The sequence below is a fragment of the Pteronotus mesoamericanus genome, unplaced genomic scaffold (genome assembly GCF_021234165.1).
Source record: "Pteronotus mesoamericanus isolate MK-2021 breed Mesoamerican mustached bat unplaced genomic scaffold, CSHL_Meso_final scaffold_54, whole genome shotgun sequence".
NCBI lineage: Eukaryota > Metazoa > Chordata > Mammalia > Chiroptera > Mormoopidae > Pteronotus > Pteronotus mesoamericanus.
In genome coordinates, this window is record NW_026555321.1 from 41868351 (window position 1) to 41887486 (window position 19136).

General features: G+C 45.6%; 1 protein-coding gene across 6 annotated transcripts in view; it reads left to right on the forward strand.

Annotated features, from left to right (window-relative positions):
* Positions 1-19136, forward strand: part of FLNB (filamin B) — a 139181-nt gene that overhangs the window by 103167 nt on the left and 16878 nt on the right. For 2 of the 6 annotated variants that reach the window (XM_054595247.1, XM_054595250.1), the window contains 13 exons: positions 221-344; positions 1340-1496; positions 2572-2761; positions 4421-4668; positions 7398-7469; positions 8203-8305; positions 8996-9136; positions 11328-11456; positions 12182-12355; positions 13188-13346; positions 13641-13844; positions 16788-16940; positions 17034-17156. In XM_054595247.1, the coding sequence (XP_054451222.1) occupies positions 221-344; positions 1340-1496; positions 2572-2761; positions 4421-4668; positions 7398-7469; positions 8203-8305; positions 8996-9136; positions 11328-11456; positions 12182-12355; positions 13188-13346; positions 13641-13844; positions 16788-16940; positions 17034-17156 (1977 nt within the window). The remainder of the gene's footprint in view (positions 1-220; positions 345-1339; positions 1497-2571; positions 2762-4420; positions 4669-7397; positions 7470-8202; positions 8306-8995; positions 9137-11327; positions 11457-12181; positions 12356-13187; positions 13347-13640; positions 13845-16787; positions 16941-17033; positions 17157-19136) is intronic. The other 4 variants (XM_054595248.1, XM_054595251.1, XM_054595249.1 and 1 more) reach the window with 2 other exon arrangements.

Consider the following 19136-nt stretch of genomic DNA (forward strand, 5'->3'; position numbering starts at 1 on the left):
AAGCTAAAGGCATCTCTTGGGGTCATTTCTGCAACCATGAATTGGGGATCCTGTCTCCTGTGATTTCTTAGGCCTCTGATTATAGCCTGCTTGCATTTATATTACTCATCAGTGGAAACCAATAGCTCTTGGGGATGAATGTGACCCTTTTTGAACTCAACCCAGGGTGGAATGCAGGGGAGGCTAGGCAGTTCCTCAGACCTCTCATCTCTGCCCTCAGGCCTGGTGGAGCCAGTGAATGTGGTGGACAATGGGGATGGCACACACACGGTGACCTACACCCCATCCCAGGAAGGGCCTTACATGGTCTCCGTTAAATATGCTGATGAAGAGATCCCTCGTAGGTAAGCCCCTGACACTTAGGGAAGGGGTCCACGTCAGACTCAAATCCACCCCTCTGCAGGGCTCACCAGCGTTGCTCGGGTGGCCCACTCATCCGTCTGATCCGCAGCTACCAGGGAGAACCAGCGTGCTCTGCACAGGTGTTAGAACACACTAGCCTTGATGTTTGTGGCTCCTGCCCTCTTGCCCCTCACTCTCCTTGTTCCTTTCAGCCATTATTAACTTAAAGACAGGCTGAAATTAAGGACTGGGGAGTTTTTGAAAAAATACAAACAATGCATTAGTTTATCAAAGTCTTTTTTCTGCTGACCCTGAAAGTAATTTTCTGACTAGGTCAAAGATTTTTTACTTCTTTACTTGAGAATTTGATTGACGATAGCATTCCCACAAGGAGTTGGATAGAAACCTCGTTCCTCATTCATATTAATACAAAATATATTGTGTAAACTGTTCACCTCTGAGATCAGCCTTCAGGGATTCTTTTTTTAATTGTACTTAAGATTAAAAAATGTTACCCACATCCCAGTATACATATTTTACATAAAATATGTATGTAGTTCTAGCTATATATAAATATGATTTATAAATTATATTTAAGTATTACTTCACTAATAGCATACCATTAAAGCATACTAAAAACAGAAAATGATGAGGTAAAATATTAAAACTGAAATTTCAGTATTCTCTTTCTATTTTGGCGACTATTGTTTTAGCACAATAAAAGTAGGTTAAATGTATTTAACCCCACGTTTCCTGAACTGATTTTGGAATCCATTTATACCCCTGGAATGTAGTCAGAGAGAGCATCTGTGTATGATGGTGACTGACTACTTCATAACGGTACATTTCTGCTGGACTTAAGACATTGGCTAAACTCACTATTTTATCTGCTGTAGTAATCCTCTTTGCAATCCCAATTTCTTTGTGTAACAGAAGTCAGATTTAGTAGGGTTGTTGTGCATCCATACTGACCAGGGGTATGTATGTGTCTATCAAGTCCCTTTAAGGTCAAGGTCCTTCCCACATATGATGCCAGCAAAGTGACCGCCAGTGGCCCTGGCCTCAGTTCCTACGGCGTGCCTGCCAGTCTTCCTGTGGAGTTTGCAATCGATGCCAGAGATGCCGGGGAAGGCCTGCTTGCTGTTCAGATAACGGTATCTTTCAGTTATTTTCTGGAGTCAGACTTCATTAATAAAACCTAATTTTCTGGTGAGGGGTAAGAACAAGGATTTTTTCAATAACCAATTTCTGACCTGGTGCCAATATCTGACAGATTTTTCCCACCAGAGAGTTAGTAATTATGCAAGAGAACATGCATGTGTGTCTGAGAAGTCTGAGGATATAGCTCCAAGTACCGTGTTTTGGTGAACCTCATGTATTTTCTCTCTATTTTATCTATTCCTATGTTTTTTTTTTGTCAAAATGCCTTAAATTACTCATTGGATCAGTTAGGACTAAGTCCTGCTGCATATCACAGTAAACCCCAGAACGAGTGGTGTAAACACATAGAATTATTCTCTCTTGCTAAAGAAGCCCAGGAGCAAGGCACCCTGGTGCATGGTTTGTCCGTGAAGCAGCTTCCATCTCTCTGCCCCTCTGTCCTCACCTGCAGCATATCTGTCCTTAAGGTCTCCTTGTGGGCCACGAGGCTGCTGGTGCCCTGGCCACCTGCTGCGCGTGGCAGGCCAGAAGGAGGAAGAGAGGCAGATGGGAAAAACGGCCTCCCAACTCAATCAGCTCTCTTAAACAGCACGATCATAAGTCCTTCATAAGACTTCCACTCTCTTTTCATTTGCCAGAAATTTGTCACAAGTCATGTGGCCGTTCCTAGTGGCGAAGGATGCTGGGAAGTGGAGTTTTGTATTCTGGAGCAGTGCTCCTAGCTAAGAAGTAACATCCTGTTACTTAAGAGAGAAGGGAGGGTGAATGTGGTGGCGTGCAAGCAGGAGCCTCCGCCTCCCTGCCTCCCTGCATATCAGTAGATTTGGGGCTAAAACGCCATTTGTTCATTAGACAGAAAAATTATTAAAATTTCATTGTGTCCATCCTGTTGTTACAGGTATCTGCAACCTTCACTGCCTACCAAATAACCAAATTGTGTTATGCCAGTAATTCTGTCTCCTCCGACTAGAGTCACTAATTGATGAGCAAAATGTGTCAGTGTTTTCCATGAGTTGTTTCTACATCTTGATGACAATATCGTAAATAGCATTTCTTTGTGATCCACAGGACCAAGAGGGAAAACCCAAAAGAGCCATTGTCCAGGACAATAAAGATGGCACGTATGCTGTCACCTACATCCCTGACAAGACTGGACGCTATATGATTGGGGTCACCTACGGTGGGGATGACATCCCATTCTCTCCCTACCGCATCCGGGCCACACAGACGGGAGATGCCAGCAAGTGCCTGGCCACAGGTAAGTGCAGGTTAAGGTCAGGAGTGTGGGCTCTAGAGTCTGAAAGCCAGGATCTAGCCTTTGTCTGCCACTTAACAGCTGTGTCATCAGGGCAAGATGCTCAGCCACTCTGCGCTTCAGTCAGATTTAGAGTGAAGATCTTCTTGAGAACATTTAAATTCAAGAACCTCTTTTAAGAATCAAACACTGTTTCACAGGGTTATTGCAAAGATTAGATGAGCTCAGGCATGAAAAATGCTTAGTGCAGTACCAGTTACGTGGAAGCTATTATTATTGTATTACTTTTGAAGTGGGTGCATTTGTTGAGATATCAACTGTGATGGCTGCTCCCATGAAAAACAGCAAATTTATAACTTTCATGAGTAGATAGCTTTTTATTCAAGGTCTATTCAAGATCACTACAGGCCACCATGAGAGAAACACATTCAAGGATCTAGGTTTTATCCTCAACACTTGTTAACTTATGTTTAAGTCTCTCAGGAATTCTCCAGGAATATTCAAGCATCACAGTTCCTTCCATTTATAAGAGACAACTATTTGAAAACCATGGGCTCTTCAATTTCTAAGAACAGTTCTTGGAACTCTGATGCTGCTTCAAGCATATTTTAAAACATGAATCCTCATCTCTGAAATGAAACATTTGCTTTTCTTTAAATAGAATTAAACATAGGTCCACCCTGGCTATGTTCCACTTCCCTCATATCTCATCTTGTTTTGGATGGAGAAAATCCTCTGGCTTTCAGGGCAAGCTTGTAAATAGCTCACCTTGGCCCTTTTTGGCTCACCATCAGCAAAATTTGAGAGATTTTAAAACACTAACCAATCTGCCACCTGCTAGGTGTATACTATACCAGACACAGCTGGATTGCCTTTGCTAACCTGAGGGCATGCTAATATTGGGCAGTGACTTCCTCCTTGCTTTCCAGGCCCTTTCCCTTCCTTAGCTCAGACAGAGTCCTGCTCAGCCTGGAGGCTCCTATAGGTCACATCTCTGGTCTCACATTTAAGGGCTTCCACAGTCTGGCTGCCATCTTCCCTTCTACTAATGTCCAAACAACATGTTCTTATTCCTTTTGTTTATATACACTTTTTTTTTTTTTTTTTTTTTGCCAACATGCTATTAATTTACACTTTTCTGCACTCTCTGATACTGTGTGGATTCTGTGTAGAGGGATCCCGAGAGAAAGAGAGACGGGTCGTTTTTGGGGGACACAGGTTGAAAGTCTCCTCTAGACAAATGCACCCATCCTTCAGAATTCATCCATTTCCCCTTTCCTCAGAATTCATCCATGGAAGCCCTCTGTAGATGTGGCAACCCTGAGATATATCTGATAACTTTTACAGGACACCTCTCTGAAGAACAATTGTTTGCTCACCTTTGTGTATACCTTGCACTTAAGAAAATTGACATTCATCCCCATAGCTGGCAAACCAGATCCAACATTTGGTTGACACTCAGAGCCTGAGATAGTTCTTATTTAATAAACAATGGATAAAATGCTCCCTTGAGCAGTGCCTTCCCCAGGTGATCTCTGGGATGTCCCTGTATATGGCAGCAGTTGATACGGACAACACACAAGTGTGTGATTTGTTTTTAGGTCTCCAGGGTAACTGTCTACGGCTGAAGCTTCCATTCTCTTCTCCCGAACTTTTCTCCAGGTCCTGGAATTGCCTCCACTGTGAAAACTGGCGAGGAGGTGGGCTTTGTGGTTGACGCCAAGACTGCTGGGAAGGGGAAAGTGACCTGCACGGTTCTGACCCCAGATGGCACTGAGGCTGAGGCTGATGTCATCGAAAATGAGGATGGCACCTATGACATTTTCTACACGGCCGCCAAGCCAGGCACCTATGTAATCTATGTTCGCTTTGGTGGCGTCGACATCCCCAACAGCCCCTTCACTGTCATGGTAAGGGAAGCCCCGGCTCCAGCGCGTGCTGCTATTGGCAGAAACAATGACCGCTGTCACTTGTTAAACCCCGGCTAGGTCATTCTCTTCCACTTTTTTTTTTCTCTTTAAGAAGTTTGTTCTTAAGTAGCCATGACCTTGTAGGGTCTTAGAAGACGCTTGAGAAACCCAGAGACCCTTTGGCTCTCAGAGTTTACCGGTTATCAAAGTATCCATCATGCTAAGGGTCCTAGGCAGGGTCCTGGCCTAAGTACAGTTCAGGAAGATACATTTTGACAAAAAATGTTTATACCTAAAACATTACAATTTTTTATTCTGCTCTTCTTCCTCCTTCTTGCTCCCCTATCTTTGTGGTCTGAAGGAGAGGGATTCCTGATACTGCTTTGTCTGGAGATTTGACTCTGATATTTCAGAACTCAAAGTACCGCCAGTTGTGTTTTGGAAAGACTCGCACTTTGCCTCTGAAGGGAAATAGCTTGTCTTTTGAAACTAGGAACATCTGGGGAAGAAGAGCAATCATTATACACACTTCTGGGCCAAAGAATGACTCAGCTCTTTAATTTTCAATCTGAGTGACTTTTAGATCTTTCTCTGATTATTAATGTCCCTCAACCAGGAATGGGTTTAGAAACTTTAGCAACATTCCCTCATTTAACCCTCAAAACAAACACAGTTGGCTCTTTTACAAATGAGGTGTAGGAAGACGGGTCAGACTCAAGTCCACTGAGCCCAAAGTGCCCACCCTGAACAGCTACCAAGCACTGTGCGGTCCTCCTCACCCAGTGTCCTTTGATGCCATGGACAGCAGCCACACTGGCTAAAAAGTTCATAGGCTTCAGTGACCTGGGCCCATGCACAGCCTTCAAAGCCCCTTATAGGGGTTACACTTTATGCAGCAATGGAGAGGAGCGTGAGGACTCTATTTCAAACAGAAGCCCATGTCTGTCTTCCAAACAGTCTATAATCTGTTGTAGCTTTTTTTTCCCTTTCCACAGACATTTGTTTATCTGTAAATGTGCCAGAGGTCTGGAGGCTCTTATGTCTCAAGGATATAAACACTTGTCAACTTTTGATGCTGCTCATTTGGGAATGGTTTTCTCTTCAGAGCGGAAAGAAATGCAGCTAGAAACTCGGTGTCCTTACCTATAGAGAGGGGCCCCAGTTGTAATTTTAAGGATCTGTGCTTAGCCCATAGCAGGTTTTAGCTGGTTGGTTAGCACTGGGCAGGACAGAAAGGCAGCTTCTGGGCCACGGTCGCAGCCCTGCTGGTGCAGTGAGTTAGAAATAACAGACCACATTAGGAGGGTCTGAGTGAGAAAACTGGTGAGAAAGTGTCAAGGATCATTTTGACAGACAAATCAGAGACCTGAAGTAGGAGCCACCAAACTTATTAGGAATAAATGTCCCCTTGACCCTGGATGCCCAAAGGATACTTTGTATAGACACACTGTCCTCTAACCACTGCTGACGGCAGAAAGGGAGCATTACCCACAACACTGGGATTGGGTCTTTATTCTTCTGTTCCGAGCTTTCGCCAGTCTTACCTAGAGGGACTGACTTTCTGTTCATTGGCTTCTTATCGGTAGATTCCCTGCTTCTCTCTGCAGAGAAGAAGCCAAAAGAACATGAACACCCAGTACTGCCTTTGCAGCAAATGTCTCAAGGAGACCTGGCAGGCTAGCTCAATTAAATATATCATGCAGAAGACATGCCCAAGATGTCATGGGTCTAGCAGTTTATCTGCTCATCACTGTCAAGAAGTCCTGGATCAAAGGCCATCATGTAGCCATTGAAAGATCTTCCTCCCAGGCGATGTGTCCCCAGGTAGCCCCAGTCTGAGAGAGCCCTAGAAGGGGGAGATGGGTGTGTTCCAGACGTTGAAGCTCTCAAAGCTGCCTTTGTAAGCGAGGCTCCTTTCTGCAGATGACAAAATCCATGAAAGTAGTAAATGTGCGCATGCAGGTCTTCGTCCACAAGGGGAGGCCTTCCGATTCTGGTGTGTCACGGTAGAAGAGGGAACCCATCCCTTATCAGGTCTGTCAGATCAGGAACATGAAGTCTATGATTTTTAAAAAATGAATTTATAAAGACTTTAAAACATTAACTTCTGTAGACACTTAGCAAGTAACAGGAGATCACTTGCCCAGTTTCTTGCTGCAAAGGTGACTAGTGTTAGCTTTTCCCTACTTGCACAACAAACACCTGGATCACACCATGCACATTGCTTTGCAACTTGCTTTCTTCTCTTACTGTGCCATAGGTACCTTTCCATATTAATTCACTGGACTTGCCCACTTCTTCAGACTATTAGCACAGCATTTCACTGTGCAGACTTTGTAAGTACTGTGTGTACTTACTTAGCTGATTCCTTTACAGATGGACATTTAAGTTGCTTCAGGTTTTCATGACCACAAACAGCTCCTGTAAAACCCCATGCATGCGTCACTTATCTAGGAACTTTCCTGCTAGTATTTCTATAGATCTGCTTCCTAGGAGTGGATTCCTGGGTTCAAAGGGCCCATGGATTTGACATTTGAAGAAACGATGCCAACTTGCTCTCACAAGGGTAGGAAGAAGGTAGACTCTGGCTAGAGCAGCTAGAGCGAGTGGCTCCCTGCTCTGCATGATCGAGCAGATGGGGAGGAAGTGGCCTTCAGGTTGTTGAATCTACTAAGTAGCAGTGTCCCTCCAATGTGATTCCCTACTAATCTCCATTTGCCACCGACCAGGCCACCGATGGGGAAGTCACAGCCGAGGAGGAGGCTCCGGTAAATGCATGTCCCCCTGGATTCAGGCCCTGGGTACACTTTTGGTTTTGTTGTTTTTTTGTTTTTTATGTTTCTGTGTTTACTCAGCCTTCATTTCAGAAAAGCTACAGCCTGCTTCTGGGGATTGCTTAAGCCCTCTCGGTGTCCTAGCCATTGGTTTCTCCCCCACTGATCAGTCCATCACAATGATCCCTGCTTTCTCTGTAATGGGACCCACCCATGTCGTCGTCTGCGCTCCACAAATCACCAGCCGCCGTCATGTCTCTGATCACGCTGGGTGCAGTTTGTCTCTGTGTTTAAAGACAAAGATGGACGGCTGTCTTCAGCCCTCCTGCTGACTCTCAAAGCTGCCACTTGCACATTTGGTTTCTGTTCAGAGGGAAAGCCACCTGCTGCTACTTTCTGCCACTTAAAACACACCTTCTTTTCCAGGCCACAAGCAACTAAACCTTTCCAGGTGGAGCCTCTTGGGACTCACAGACATTTCTGTCTCTCACTTTTTCACTTGCCCATGGGTGCTGCTGGGAATTTTACAAGTGGATCGCCTAGGGATTTTTTAGCAATCGGTTGGCATGACTTCTCCAATCTCTCAGGCTCTGCTCTGGCCCCAGGGTCAGTCGGATAAAGCCCATACGACACAGGCAGCCACATCCTTAAATCCTGGCTGCACTGGCTTGCAAAATTCCCAGTCGCTCTGCTCCCTTGTAGCTTCACTAGTTCACACTGTTGTCTACTTTACCCAGTGACCACTGTTTCCTGTTTTTAGGTCACCGAAGAGGCATATGTCCCAGTGAGTGACATGAATGGCCTGGGGTTTAAACCTTTTGACTTGGTCATTCCGTTTGCAGTGAGGAAAGGAGAAATCACCGGTAAGCACTGTCATGACGGCTGTCTCATTCTCGCTTGCTCTCACTAGCTCTCCAGAAAGGTGACCTGGCAGTGGTTCCACCTGTCCCCCAGACCTGCGTTCCTGATCCCAGACTCCCTGCACTTTGCTCTAGCAGGGTTAGTCCCTGAGCCCTGAGACTGCAAAATCTGTGTATCTATGTGTGCCTCTAAAGAGGTGGTTCATTTATAATTTGCATTTCTTCCTGGAGAGAGCTGGGGATTCTCTCCAGGTTAAGAGCTACTGTGTTTAGATACCTCTCGACTCTCAGGTTCCTGCTCCCCCTTGTTTCCCCACTTCTCTTAGTGTCCAGCTGTGATAGTGACACAGAGGTCCATTGTGCAAGAGTTACTTTCTCTGCCTGCGTTCTTCTTATGCCTGCTTCTCTTTGAGTTCACGCTCTACTAATTCTTTTCTTGTGGTTTTCTCAAGTCCCGCTCGAGGTTCTAATTTGTCTTCACAAAGTAGAAAATCTTTTGCTTAAGTACCTGCTGCATTTCGTGGGGGTAAATGCATGTCTGCCCTCCTGTTCTGCAACTTGGATGTTTTAGGCAGCAGTGAATGTCTTGGATCTGAAAACCTTTATTTTGAAGGCCACCTGTGCCTTTGTGCTCAGCTTCTCTGGGGTAAGTCGCTGGTGGGTTCATGGCCCGGTTTCCGTGTGCTCCGATAGGAGAGGTCCACATGCCTTCTGGGAAGACGGCTACACCCGAGATTGTGGACAACAAGGATGGCACAGTCACGGTCAGATACGCTCCTACTGAGGTCGGGCTCCATGAGATGCACATCAAATACATGGGCAGCCACATCCCCGGTGAGTTGGGCTCAGTGCACGCCCTGCAGGACTCCAAGACTCAGGAGCCTAAACTTCTGACGTACAGCCAACTGCTGTGTGGGAAACAGTTCTCGGTGGCAGGTTGGGGAATGCAGTGTTGACGTTCGTGTGAAACCAAACAGCTTGTTAGTCCAGCAGATCCAGCTAATTTCCAGAAGGGATGATGCATCTAAGTGTCCTGGGTCACAGTGCAGGCACTTATGGCTGTGATTGTTTGTCTTTGTCACTATGCCGACTCTGGCCAAAGGGTGAGCTGGGAGAAAAATGTGAGGGACTTTCCAGCCTGGCCTGCAGAGCCCTCCGTGGCCTGGGGGGTTGGGGCGGGAGAAGTGATTGTGAGAAGAGGACACAAGCTGCCTCATTGACACACTGCCCTTGACAAGGAGGCTCCATGTTCACCAACCAGCTCTGTGCTATTCTTGTTCTTTTTAAAAAATTGTTTCAATACTTCTCTATTTTTTTTAGTAGGTAGCATACACATAGTTTAGAAAATGATGTGGAGAAAGGTTTCCTCCCCGCTCATAACCCCTATCTGCCTTCTCTGAGAACCTGACTATTGGATTTCAGAATATTTTTAAGACCATAAGCAAAGAGGAGTATGGATTTCTTAATTCCTCCTCTTTTTTTTTTACATTAGTAGCAGCATACTCTACACATCATTCCATCCTTGTCCTTCTTATCTAACCTTATATGCAGGAGGGCTTCACACTTCTGAATAACAGTATCTTCCGGGTGTCTTACCATCGAGTGAACTGTTACATATTTAGCCACTGCCATTGTTGAAGGACATTCACCTTCATCCTCACCTTTTGCTGCAGTGAACAGCCTTTCACATTCAGCATGTCACACTAGCAAGGGCGCATCTGTGAGATTTAGGCCCCAGGGGAGGAATTTCAGGGCATCTATCATTTTGCTAGACTTGCCAAATTGCCTTAAAAAGGATGGGTCCTTCCAATTTGCACACTCACCAGTTATGTAGGAGAATACTTGCTTTTCTGCAAATTTGCTAGCGGATTTTGCTATCAGGCTTTTAGATATTTGCCAAATTGATAGTTGAAAAAATTGTATCTCAGTGTTGCTTTATTTGTATTTCTCTTTTGAATGAGATTGAGCAACTCTCTATATGTTTAAGTACCATTTGTGTTTCTTTTTCTGATAACTGAACATTTGTATCCATGGCCTGGATTCTCTGTTTGGTTATTGGCCTTTGTCATATCAGTTTTTGAGAGCAGTTTAAATACTGGAGAGATTAGCCCTTTGTGATAGGAGTTGCAAATATTTCTTTCAGTTTGATGTTTGCTTAAGTTTATATGTAGTTGTGCATAATATTTGTTTAAAGCAAAAATGCATTATCTGCTGCCATTTAAATATTCTAAAGATGCAGATGTAGAGAAAGTAAAAAATGTCTTTCTCCCATTTCTCTCCTATTTCTACTGCTGCTCTGTGTACAGATGTTTCTCCCTGTATGTACAAACATGCATATAATTTTGTTCTTTTTTGTTTTTAAAAGAATGGGATAATGGTATTAATATTATATAGCAACTTGCCTTTTTCTCTTTCTAATGAAACCCATTAGGGATAATCTCTCAAGTTAGTGCATACAGACCCCCTCATTCTTTTTAATGACCTGAGAGTAGAACATTTAACTAACCTCCTATTGTTGGGCACCGGGATCTTTTCCTAATTTGCATCTGACCACTGCAGAAATGCAAGTACTTGCATAGGCCTTGGGAGTGGGATTGGGTAGGGAAGACCACAGTGGGATAAATTCCCACAGTGTGGGGTGGGCTTATAGGGCCTTATATTTTGAAGGGCACAGGCCAGTGGCCTTCCCAAAAGATCTTTCCAGCTGTGTCCCTCTTGTAGTGGATCCTTCACAAGGTCCACTGTTCCTCCTAATTAGTCTAGTTGAGCTGGTCTCCCTTGCTTTAGCCCCCCCTTTAGTCTGGAGCAGCCTCAGGATTGTTTTTCTTGTGTAACTTTGAAGGAACAGCAATAAGTAGACCCCCTTGGTGGTCCTAGGATGGTGAGCTCCACCAGAGGCTCAGTTTGGGTTCTTCCTCTGCCTTGGAGATGCCGAATGTTAGAGGAGTGCTAAGACACTGGCTGGCCAAGGCACACATTCCGCCGGACTGAGTCCCGGTTTCGTTTTTGTTCTTTGCAAATCCAGAGAGCCCACTCCAGTTCTACGTGAACTACCCCAACAGTGGGAGTGTTTCTGCTTACGGTCCAGGCCTGGTGTATGGAGTGGCCAACAAAACTGCCACCTTCACTATCGTCACTGAGGATGCAGGAGAAGGTACCGTGCCATTTATGTGGTTATATACTTTCAGCTTCCCATTTAGAGAGTTAAGTGGACGAGTCCAGGGTAATTGTGAAAAATAAGACTGTTGGATGGTAGTATTTGTCTTATATTTGTTTTGTGTAAACCTCTATGTACAGCTGCTCTTTTTTACCCAAAACAGGAATTTCTAAAGTTCCTTGGATTCTCATTGAAACAAGATTTAAACTGTGAAATGATTTATGTGACTGGCCTGGAATTTAAGTGTTTTGGTTGATGACATTTTTGTTTTTGTTCTTTTTGCACATGTACATGTATCTGAAGGACCACATCGGTTATTTAGTGGCCCATTCTAGATAAAGCCCTGTGTGTAGGCCCATTGTCTCTGTGAAGATTTTAAAATTTGTGATTCTAATGGGATTCCCACAGGGGCCTCCACGGCCTGACCAGCAGTGATAGTGTGTGACACCCTCCCATACGTGTGGTTGATGTGCAGAGCTCCGTCCCCTTTCTTGTCCCACACATTCCAAAGAGTAGTGACACCTTCAAGGTTACTTGCAGTGAAGAATTCAAATGGTGGAGTGTTGTGCTATGAATGGCTGATCCCATGCTTTGCCCACAGCCCATGTGGCCTGTGCCAGTCTGATGTTCCCGGCCTCAGGGCTGCCCTGGATGAGTTGTTATCCCTGTGGAAATAAGATAACACTCTCCCTGATGGTCCTCCCTTCCTACTCCCATTCCAGGTGGCCTGGACTTGGCTATTGAAGGGCCCTCAAAGGCCGAAATCAGCTGTATTGACAACAAAGATGGGACGTGCACAGTGACCTACCTGCCCACCCTACCAGGCGACTACAGCATTCTGGTCAAGTACAATGACAAGCATATCCCTGGCAGCCCCTTCACAGCCAAGATCACAGGTAGGGTTGTGATCAGACCAGAGGCCACAGGCGAGGGGTCCAAGTTTAGGTGTCACAGAGACTCACTGGGGGTGCAAGGTCAAGTTTAGACTGTCCAATTCCTCCCTTAGCTGTAATCCTGAGAAAAGGACTCACTCACAGCATTTGGAGGGCCGTTATTTTGTTCCATTCTAACTCCAGCATGTAAAGAGCAGGCTCTCAGACAGAGGTATTCATATAATACTCACTTACTGTGAACTCGAAGGTGCCCTTCAGCATTACTGCTGGATAGATTTTTTTTTCTCCCATTTTGCAGATGGGAAAACAGGCTTAGAGAGATAGTAACTTAGCCAAGTTTACATGTGGGTATTCTAGGATTCAGGTTGAGGTTATCTGATTCAAAGCCCTTCTTCTAACCCCTGTTGTTCTTGCTGTGTTCGGATCCTGCTCTCAGTGGATCATGAAGATGCACAAGATGAAGTTCTTGCCCCTGAGTTGTTTAGACCCATCTGTGAAGCTGCCAGCAGTCCTGTGTGGCCCTAGATCAGTGTTTACCTGCGAAATTCCCAGGAGGAAGGTGGGCAGGTGGAAGGTGCCTTCACTGGCAAAGACGCCTTTGAAAAGTGGCCCATGAGGACTCAAGGCCCCAGTTCCTTCCAGCAACTAGTCTTCCCCTTCACCAGGCATAAGTAGCAGTCATGTATTGTTGGTTAGGTGCATGAGGCATGTTTTTCCATTTAACTTTTGGTAGTTAATTCTGGCTGTTCATCTGTAAGCAGCATGTGGGGTGAAGGCTCTGGAGACCTGGGTGACCACGTGTGACAGGAGCTGTGTTTGGGGGGGTGTTTCCCAGATGACAGCAGACGGTGCTCTCAGGTGAAGTTGGGCTCTGCCGCCGACTTCCTGCTCGACATCAGCGAAACTGACCTCAGCACCCTAACTGCCAGCATTAAGGCCCCATCTGGCCGCGATGAACCCTGTCTCCTGAAGAGGCTGCCCAACAATCACATTGGTGAGCCCAGGCTGCCTTCCTGGATGGGGCTGGGATATTTGGGGCTGGAGATGGGGATTCCTTCAGTCCTTTTTTGGGAAATAAGTAACACCTTGGAATAAAATATGAGAAACCTGCTGGGTCACATCCGTGCATTTTCATGTTGTGAGATTGACTACCCTCATGGACACGCTGGGGTGGCCAGAAAGTCAAGGAGTCCTATTTCCATTATTGCGACTGTGCCTCCCTCCCAGTTCCTCTCCTGCACTTACCCCCGCCACCCCACTTAAAACCCCAATGTGTGCCCTGGTCTAGGCATCTCCTTCATCCCCCGGGAGGTGGGCGAACACCTGGTCAGCATCAAGAAGAATGGCAACCACGTGGCCAACAGCCCCGTGTCCATCATGGTGGTCCAGTCTGAAATCGGTGATGCCCGCAGAGCCAAAGTCTACGGCCGAGGCCTGTCAGAAGGCAGGACTTTTGAGATGTCTGAGTTCATCGTGGACACCAGGGATGCAGGTCTGTAGGGGTGGTCCCAGGGGAAAGGTCCCGGGCTTGAGGGAACAGGTTGCTTCATGTTTTTATCCTACCAAATCTATTTTCTTTTTTTTTAAGTATATTTTATAGATTATGCTATTACAGTTGTCCCATTTTTTTCCTCCCCTTTATTTCCCTCCACCCTGCATCCCCCTTCCACCAGCATTCCCTTACTTAGTTCCTCCCCATGGGTTGTATATATAAGTTCTTTGGTTTCTCCATTTCCTACACTATTCTTAACCTCCCATTGTCTATTTTGTACCTACCATTTATGCTTCTTATTCCCTGTACCTTTTCCCCTTTTCTCCCCCTCCTCTCCCTCCCCCTCCCCGCTGATAACCCTTCATGTGACCTCCATTTCTGTGATTATTTTCCTGTTCTAGTTGTTGGCTTAGTTTGTTTTTGTTTTTAGGTTCAGTTATTAATAGTTGTGAGTTTGTTGTCATTTTACTGTTCATAGTTTTTATACTCTTTTTTTTTTTTAGATAAATTCCTTTAGCATTTCATATAATAAGGGCTTAGTGATGAGGAACTCCTTTAACTTGACCTTATCTGGGATGCACTTTATCTGCCCTTCCATTGTAAATGACAGCTTTGCTGCATAGAGTAATCTTGGATGTAGGTCCTTGCCTTTCATGACTTTGAATACTTCTTTCCAGCCTCTTCTTGCCTATAATGTTTCTTTTGAGAAATCAGCTGATAGTCTTATGGGAACTCCTTTGTAGGTAACTGTCTCCTTTTCTCTTACTGCTTTTAAGATTCTCTCCTTATCTTTAATTATGGGTAATGTAATTATGATGTGCTTCCTTGGGTCCAGCTTCTCTGGGACTCTCTTAGCTTCCAGGACTTTCTGGAAGTCTATTTTCTTTGCCGGATTGGGGAAGTTCTCCTTCATTATTTTTTCAAATAAGTTTTCAATTTCTTGCCCTTCCTCTTTTCTTCTGGCACCCCTATGATTCGGATGTTGGAATGTTTAAAGTTGTCCTAGAGGTTCCTAAGCCTCTCCTCATTTTTCTGAATTCTTGTTTCTTCATTCTGTTCTGATCGAATTTACTTTCTTCCTTCTGCTCCAAATCATTGATTTGAGTCCCGGTTTCCTTCCCTTCACTGTTGGTTCCCTTTATGTTTTTCTTCATTTCACTTTGCATAGCCTTCACTTTTTCCTCCATTTTGTGACCGTATTCAACCATTTCTGTGAGCATCCTGATTACCAGTATTTTGAACTCTGCATCTGATAGGTTGACTATCTCTTCATCTCTTAGTTGTATTTTTTCTGGAGTGTTAATCAGTTCTTTCATTTGGGCCATATTTCTGTCTCAGTGGCCTGTTACCTTGTCAGGGGTGGAGGCTTCGGTATTCACCAGGGCGGGGCAACCAGCTTGCTGCGTTGTAGGGGAGGGGTCAGAGAGGGAACAATGTCATTTGGCCACCTTTCAGTCACTTCCTCCGCTACCCACAAGAAGCTCCCAGAAATTGGGCCTTTCCGGTGCTGATTCCTGGGTGGGTGGGTTTGTGTATGTTCTAGGACCCTGTGGGTCTCTTCAGCGAACTCTCCTGTGAGACTGGGAGTTTCTCCCTTTGCTGCAACTTCCACAGGTTTTTTCAGCCAGGGGTTTTGAGGTTTTCTTTTCCTGTGCTGGAACCCTGGGTTGCACAGACTGTCTCACTCCCCAGCTGTTCCACCTGGTTTATTTGCATGCAAATGTGGGATTGATGGGTCTGCCAGCTGCTGTCTCACCTGCCTGGTCCTCCAGCTGCCGCCTTGCAACGCATCCTCTCCCCACTGGCTGCCCATCTTCACCCCTCCCTACCGGTGCGGATGAATGTTTTTTCTTTAACTCCTTGGTTGTTGGACTTCCATACAGTTTGATTTTCTGGCAGTTCTGGTTATTTTTTGTTTTTAAATTTGTTGTCCTTCTTTTGGTTGTGTGAGGAAGCAAAGTGTATCCACTTACGCCTCCATCTTGGCTGGAAGTCTCCTAACTCTCTTTTCTTTGTAAGTGTCCTTCAAGTTGTGTATCCTTATACCTGCATTATTGTTTAAACCCCTTGACCACTGGTAAAATTAGTGTTGTCTTTGTTTCCTATGTGAAGAACCTGAAGCATACAGTTCTCTGCTTCTGGCATTAGAACCCAGAACCACTACAACTCACAGACCTTTCTCTCTTGTTATCTGTACTCCCACCATTAGCTTCCCAGGGTCTCCAGGACTCATCTTGAGCACGGGATGTTGGGCCAGCTGGCCACTGGCCAAGACCCTGTTCTGCTCACAGTGCTTTTATGGAAATGAGAAATCTCTTCCTGTTTTCTCCCTGAGATGGTTTGAATTAGTCTGGCCCTCCATAACCTATGCCACATCCAGTGTCTTCATCTTTTGCCTTCTTGAGTGATGGGTGTATTGGTGACTTCTAGGCAAAGCTATAGTCCCAGAGGAAGGGGCTGGAGAATTTCTGGTCCTGATGGGCTGATGCTCTATGTTGTTTCCTCATGTTGTTAAACCTTCATATCTGCTGTCTTAGTGGTCCCCTGGCTAGACATGGGAGGCAGCTTAAAAATTCAAATTTTCAAACCTGTGACTGGCAATGCACCCACGAGGCAGTGCACGCCGTTCCTGGAGGCATGTGAACAGTGTTTTTCCCTGTGGGTTCTGCAGGACAGATGCCCTGTGGGATAACAGTAGATATCCTCAAGAAAAGGGCTCTGTGGTCAAAGCCATGCCTAGCAGGTTATTTCCTTACAGGATTTCTCAGAGCCTTTAACCTGCTCCTCTGCCTGGGACTCTCCATCAGGGAACACATTGACTTTCTTTTTGCTCTCTGGAAATAGCAGTGTGACTTTCCAGGGTCAGATGTCCTTTCTGCATGCACTAAGCTCCCCCTTTCAAATGAGTTGCTATCAAAACAGCCCCCGGCTACTGTGTTGCAGGTTATGGTGGCATATCCCTGGCGGTGGAAGGCCCCAGCAAAGTAGACATCCAGACAGAGGACCTGGAAGATGGCACTTGCAAGGTCTCTTACTTCCCTACTGTGCCTGGAGTTTACATCGTTTCCACCAAATTCGCTGATGAGCATGTACCTGGTATGTGTGGTCCTGTCTGCCCTCCCTGGCTGGTGCTTGGGTCTGCTGCCTCGGGCTCCGGGCTGCTCATGTGGGCCTTCTCGGTTCTTACAGGGAGCCCATTTACTGTGAAGATCAGTGGGGAGGGGAGAGTCAAGGAGAGCATCACCCGTACCAGCCGGGCCCCGTCTGTGGCCACTGTTGGAAGCATCTGTGACCTGAACCTGAAAATCCCAGGTGAGCACAAGGGGCTCGTAGGTTAGGACAGTGGGTGTCATTGAAAACCAAGTCCAGGTGTGGCCTAGAACATACTGTCCAAGTCCCGTAAGGTGACTTCCTTGATTTTTTTAAAATTTCAATTAATATTTTAATACTTATGTTCACAGAGGCTCATTTAGGAAAAACAAACTGTTTACCTGCTACCTTTTTCTTTTCCCAAATGAAAATAGCTTTGTTGTATCATATGGGGGGTGGATAAATAAGCTTTTTAAATTTTAATTTAGTATTTATCGAGTAGAATGATCTCAGTGAGAGAACTGGCTCTGCTGAGGCCAGTATCTGGGAGTTTTAAAGCGATGTCAGCCCAGCGGCAACCTTCTAATTTCCGTTCATCTCTCTCATTCCTAAAATTAGCTTGAGGACTTTGCTGCAGGGCTGGTGGGTGGGCATCTCTAGCCCTTTGGCCATAAACTGTTCCCAGTGGGACCAAATTACTCAGTAAACCGCCATAGTCTTTCTGAAGTGTGGCCCGGGTTCTTTCTGTAAAAAGTCCTCCCAAAGAGAGGTCGTTGTGTGAGTGAAGGTTCTGAGGTTCCTCTGCCCAGAAGCTGGCATGTGCTCTGCAGTTAGTTGCCCAGATACTGAGGAGATGGAAAATCCAGCCTTCAGATGACGCTCATGTTCTGATCCGGAGAGAAGGCTCTTTTCCTCTCATCTTGCCTAGTCTGTCGTCTATCTATTTGCTCTGCCCACTGAGCAATATTTGATGGGTTCTTCCCATGTAGACATAACATTGGTCACAGGTGAATGTGGTGAAAGCCTCATTACTGTGGTGTCCAGAAAGAATCACTTAAAAAGAGCTGTATGGATTGTAACCATAAAAAGTCTTTTTAACGACTACATAGGATTGCATTTCATGTCAAGACGCACCACCTTTCATCTGGTTTTCCCACTTCACATGCACTCACTCTGTTCCTCAACTCATATAATTAGTGCTATGGCCACTGTTCGCCCAGGCTGTTGTCGCATCGCAGTGGGGCTGCTGGGCTGGTGAGTTTCAGATGCTGCTATGCCTGGGCAGCCTGCCCTCCAGAACATGAATTGGTGCCCGTTTCTCTCTCTTCTTCACCAGCCCTGGGCACTGTTTTTACTCTCACTTTGATTAGTATGATGGAAAAATATGTTTTCAATTTCATTTCTCTGGTCACTAGTGACAGGGAATATGTTCATTTGCTTTATAATTCTCATTTTGCAAATTTTCTGTTCTGTTCCCTTTGCTTCTTTGTGTCTTTGTGTGATGTGGACAGTTACCCTTTCTCTTTAGTCTTTTCTGGCTCTTGATTGCTTTTTACCCTTTTCAGTTACCTGGTACCAGATGACTCGGTGAGACTCACTTTTCCCCTCATTGCGTAAATGACTCTCTAGCCAGTTAGAATGGAGCATGGCTCACCAGCTTCCGGATGTCTTTGGACCCAGGCCATGCGGACTGACCCTGTCCTCAACCTCCCTTCCTTTCTCTGTCCTCAGGCTCAAAGTCATGTGCTGCTCAGCCCCGATCCTGTAGGGCTGGAGGGTGCAGTTTCATGTGGCTCTAGGTGATGGCATTACTCGGTCACGCAGCATGTGGCCTGCCTGTCTCCGCCACGTCAGTGCAGGCACAGTCCTTGGCATGGCATGAGCACCTCGGATGGAGCAGATGTGGTCTGCTTCCCAGTGCGGATGACCCAAAGCATCACCTCGTGTGGCCCCTTGTCTTCAGTTTGCTCGAAGCTTTGCTCATGCATGGTTTCCCCTTTGCTGTTGGGACTGACATGTGTTCACCTTTCTCTCTAAATGTATTTTGTCTTGTTACCTAGAGGAAATGCCAAGGCTTCTTGACAGTAAGGGATGATAGCTCTTATGTTTTCTGTCTTTACCTGCCTGTGGAAAAGAGCTCCTGTAGCATGACAATGGCCACATGTCACCTTTGGCTAAGAAACATCTGAGCTATCATAGTTT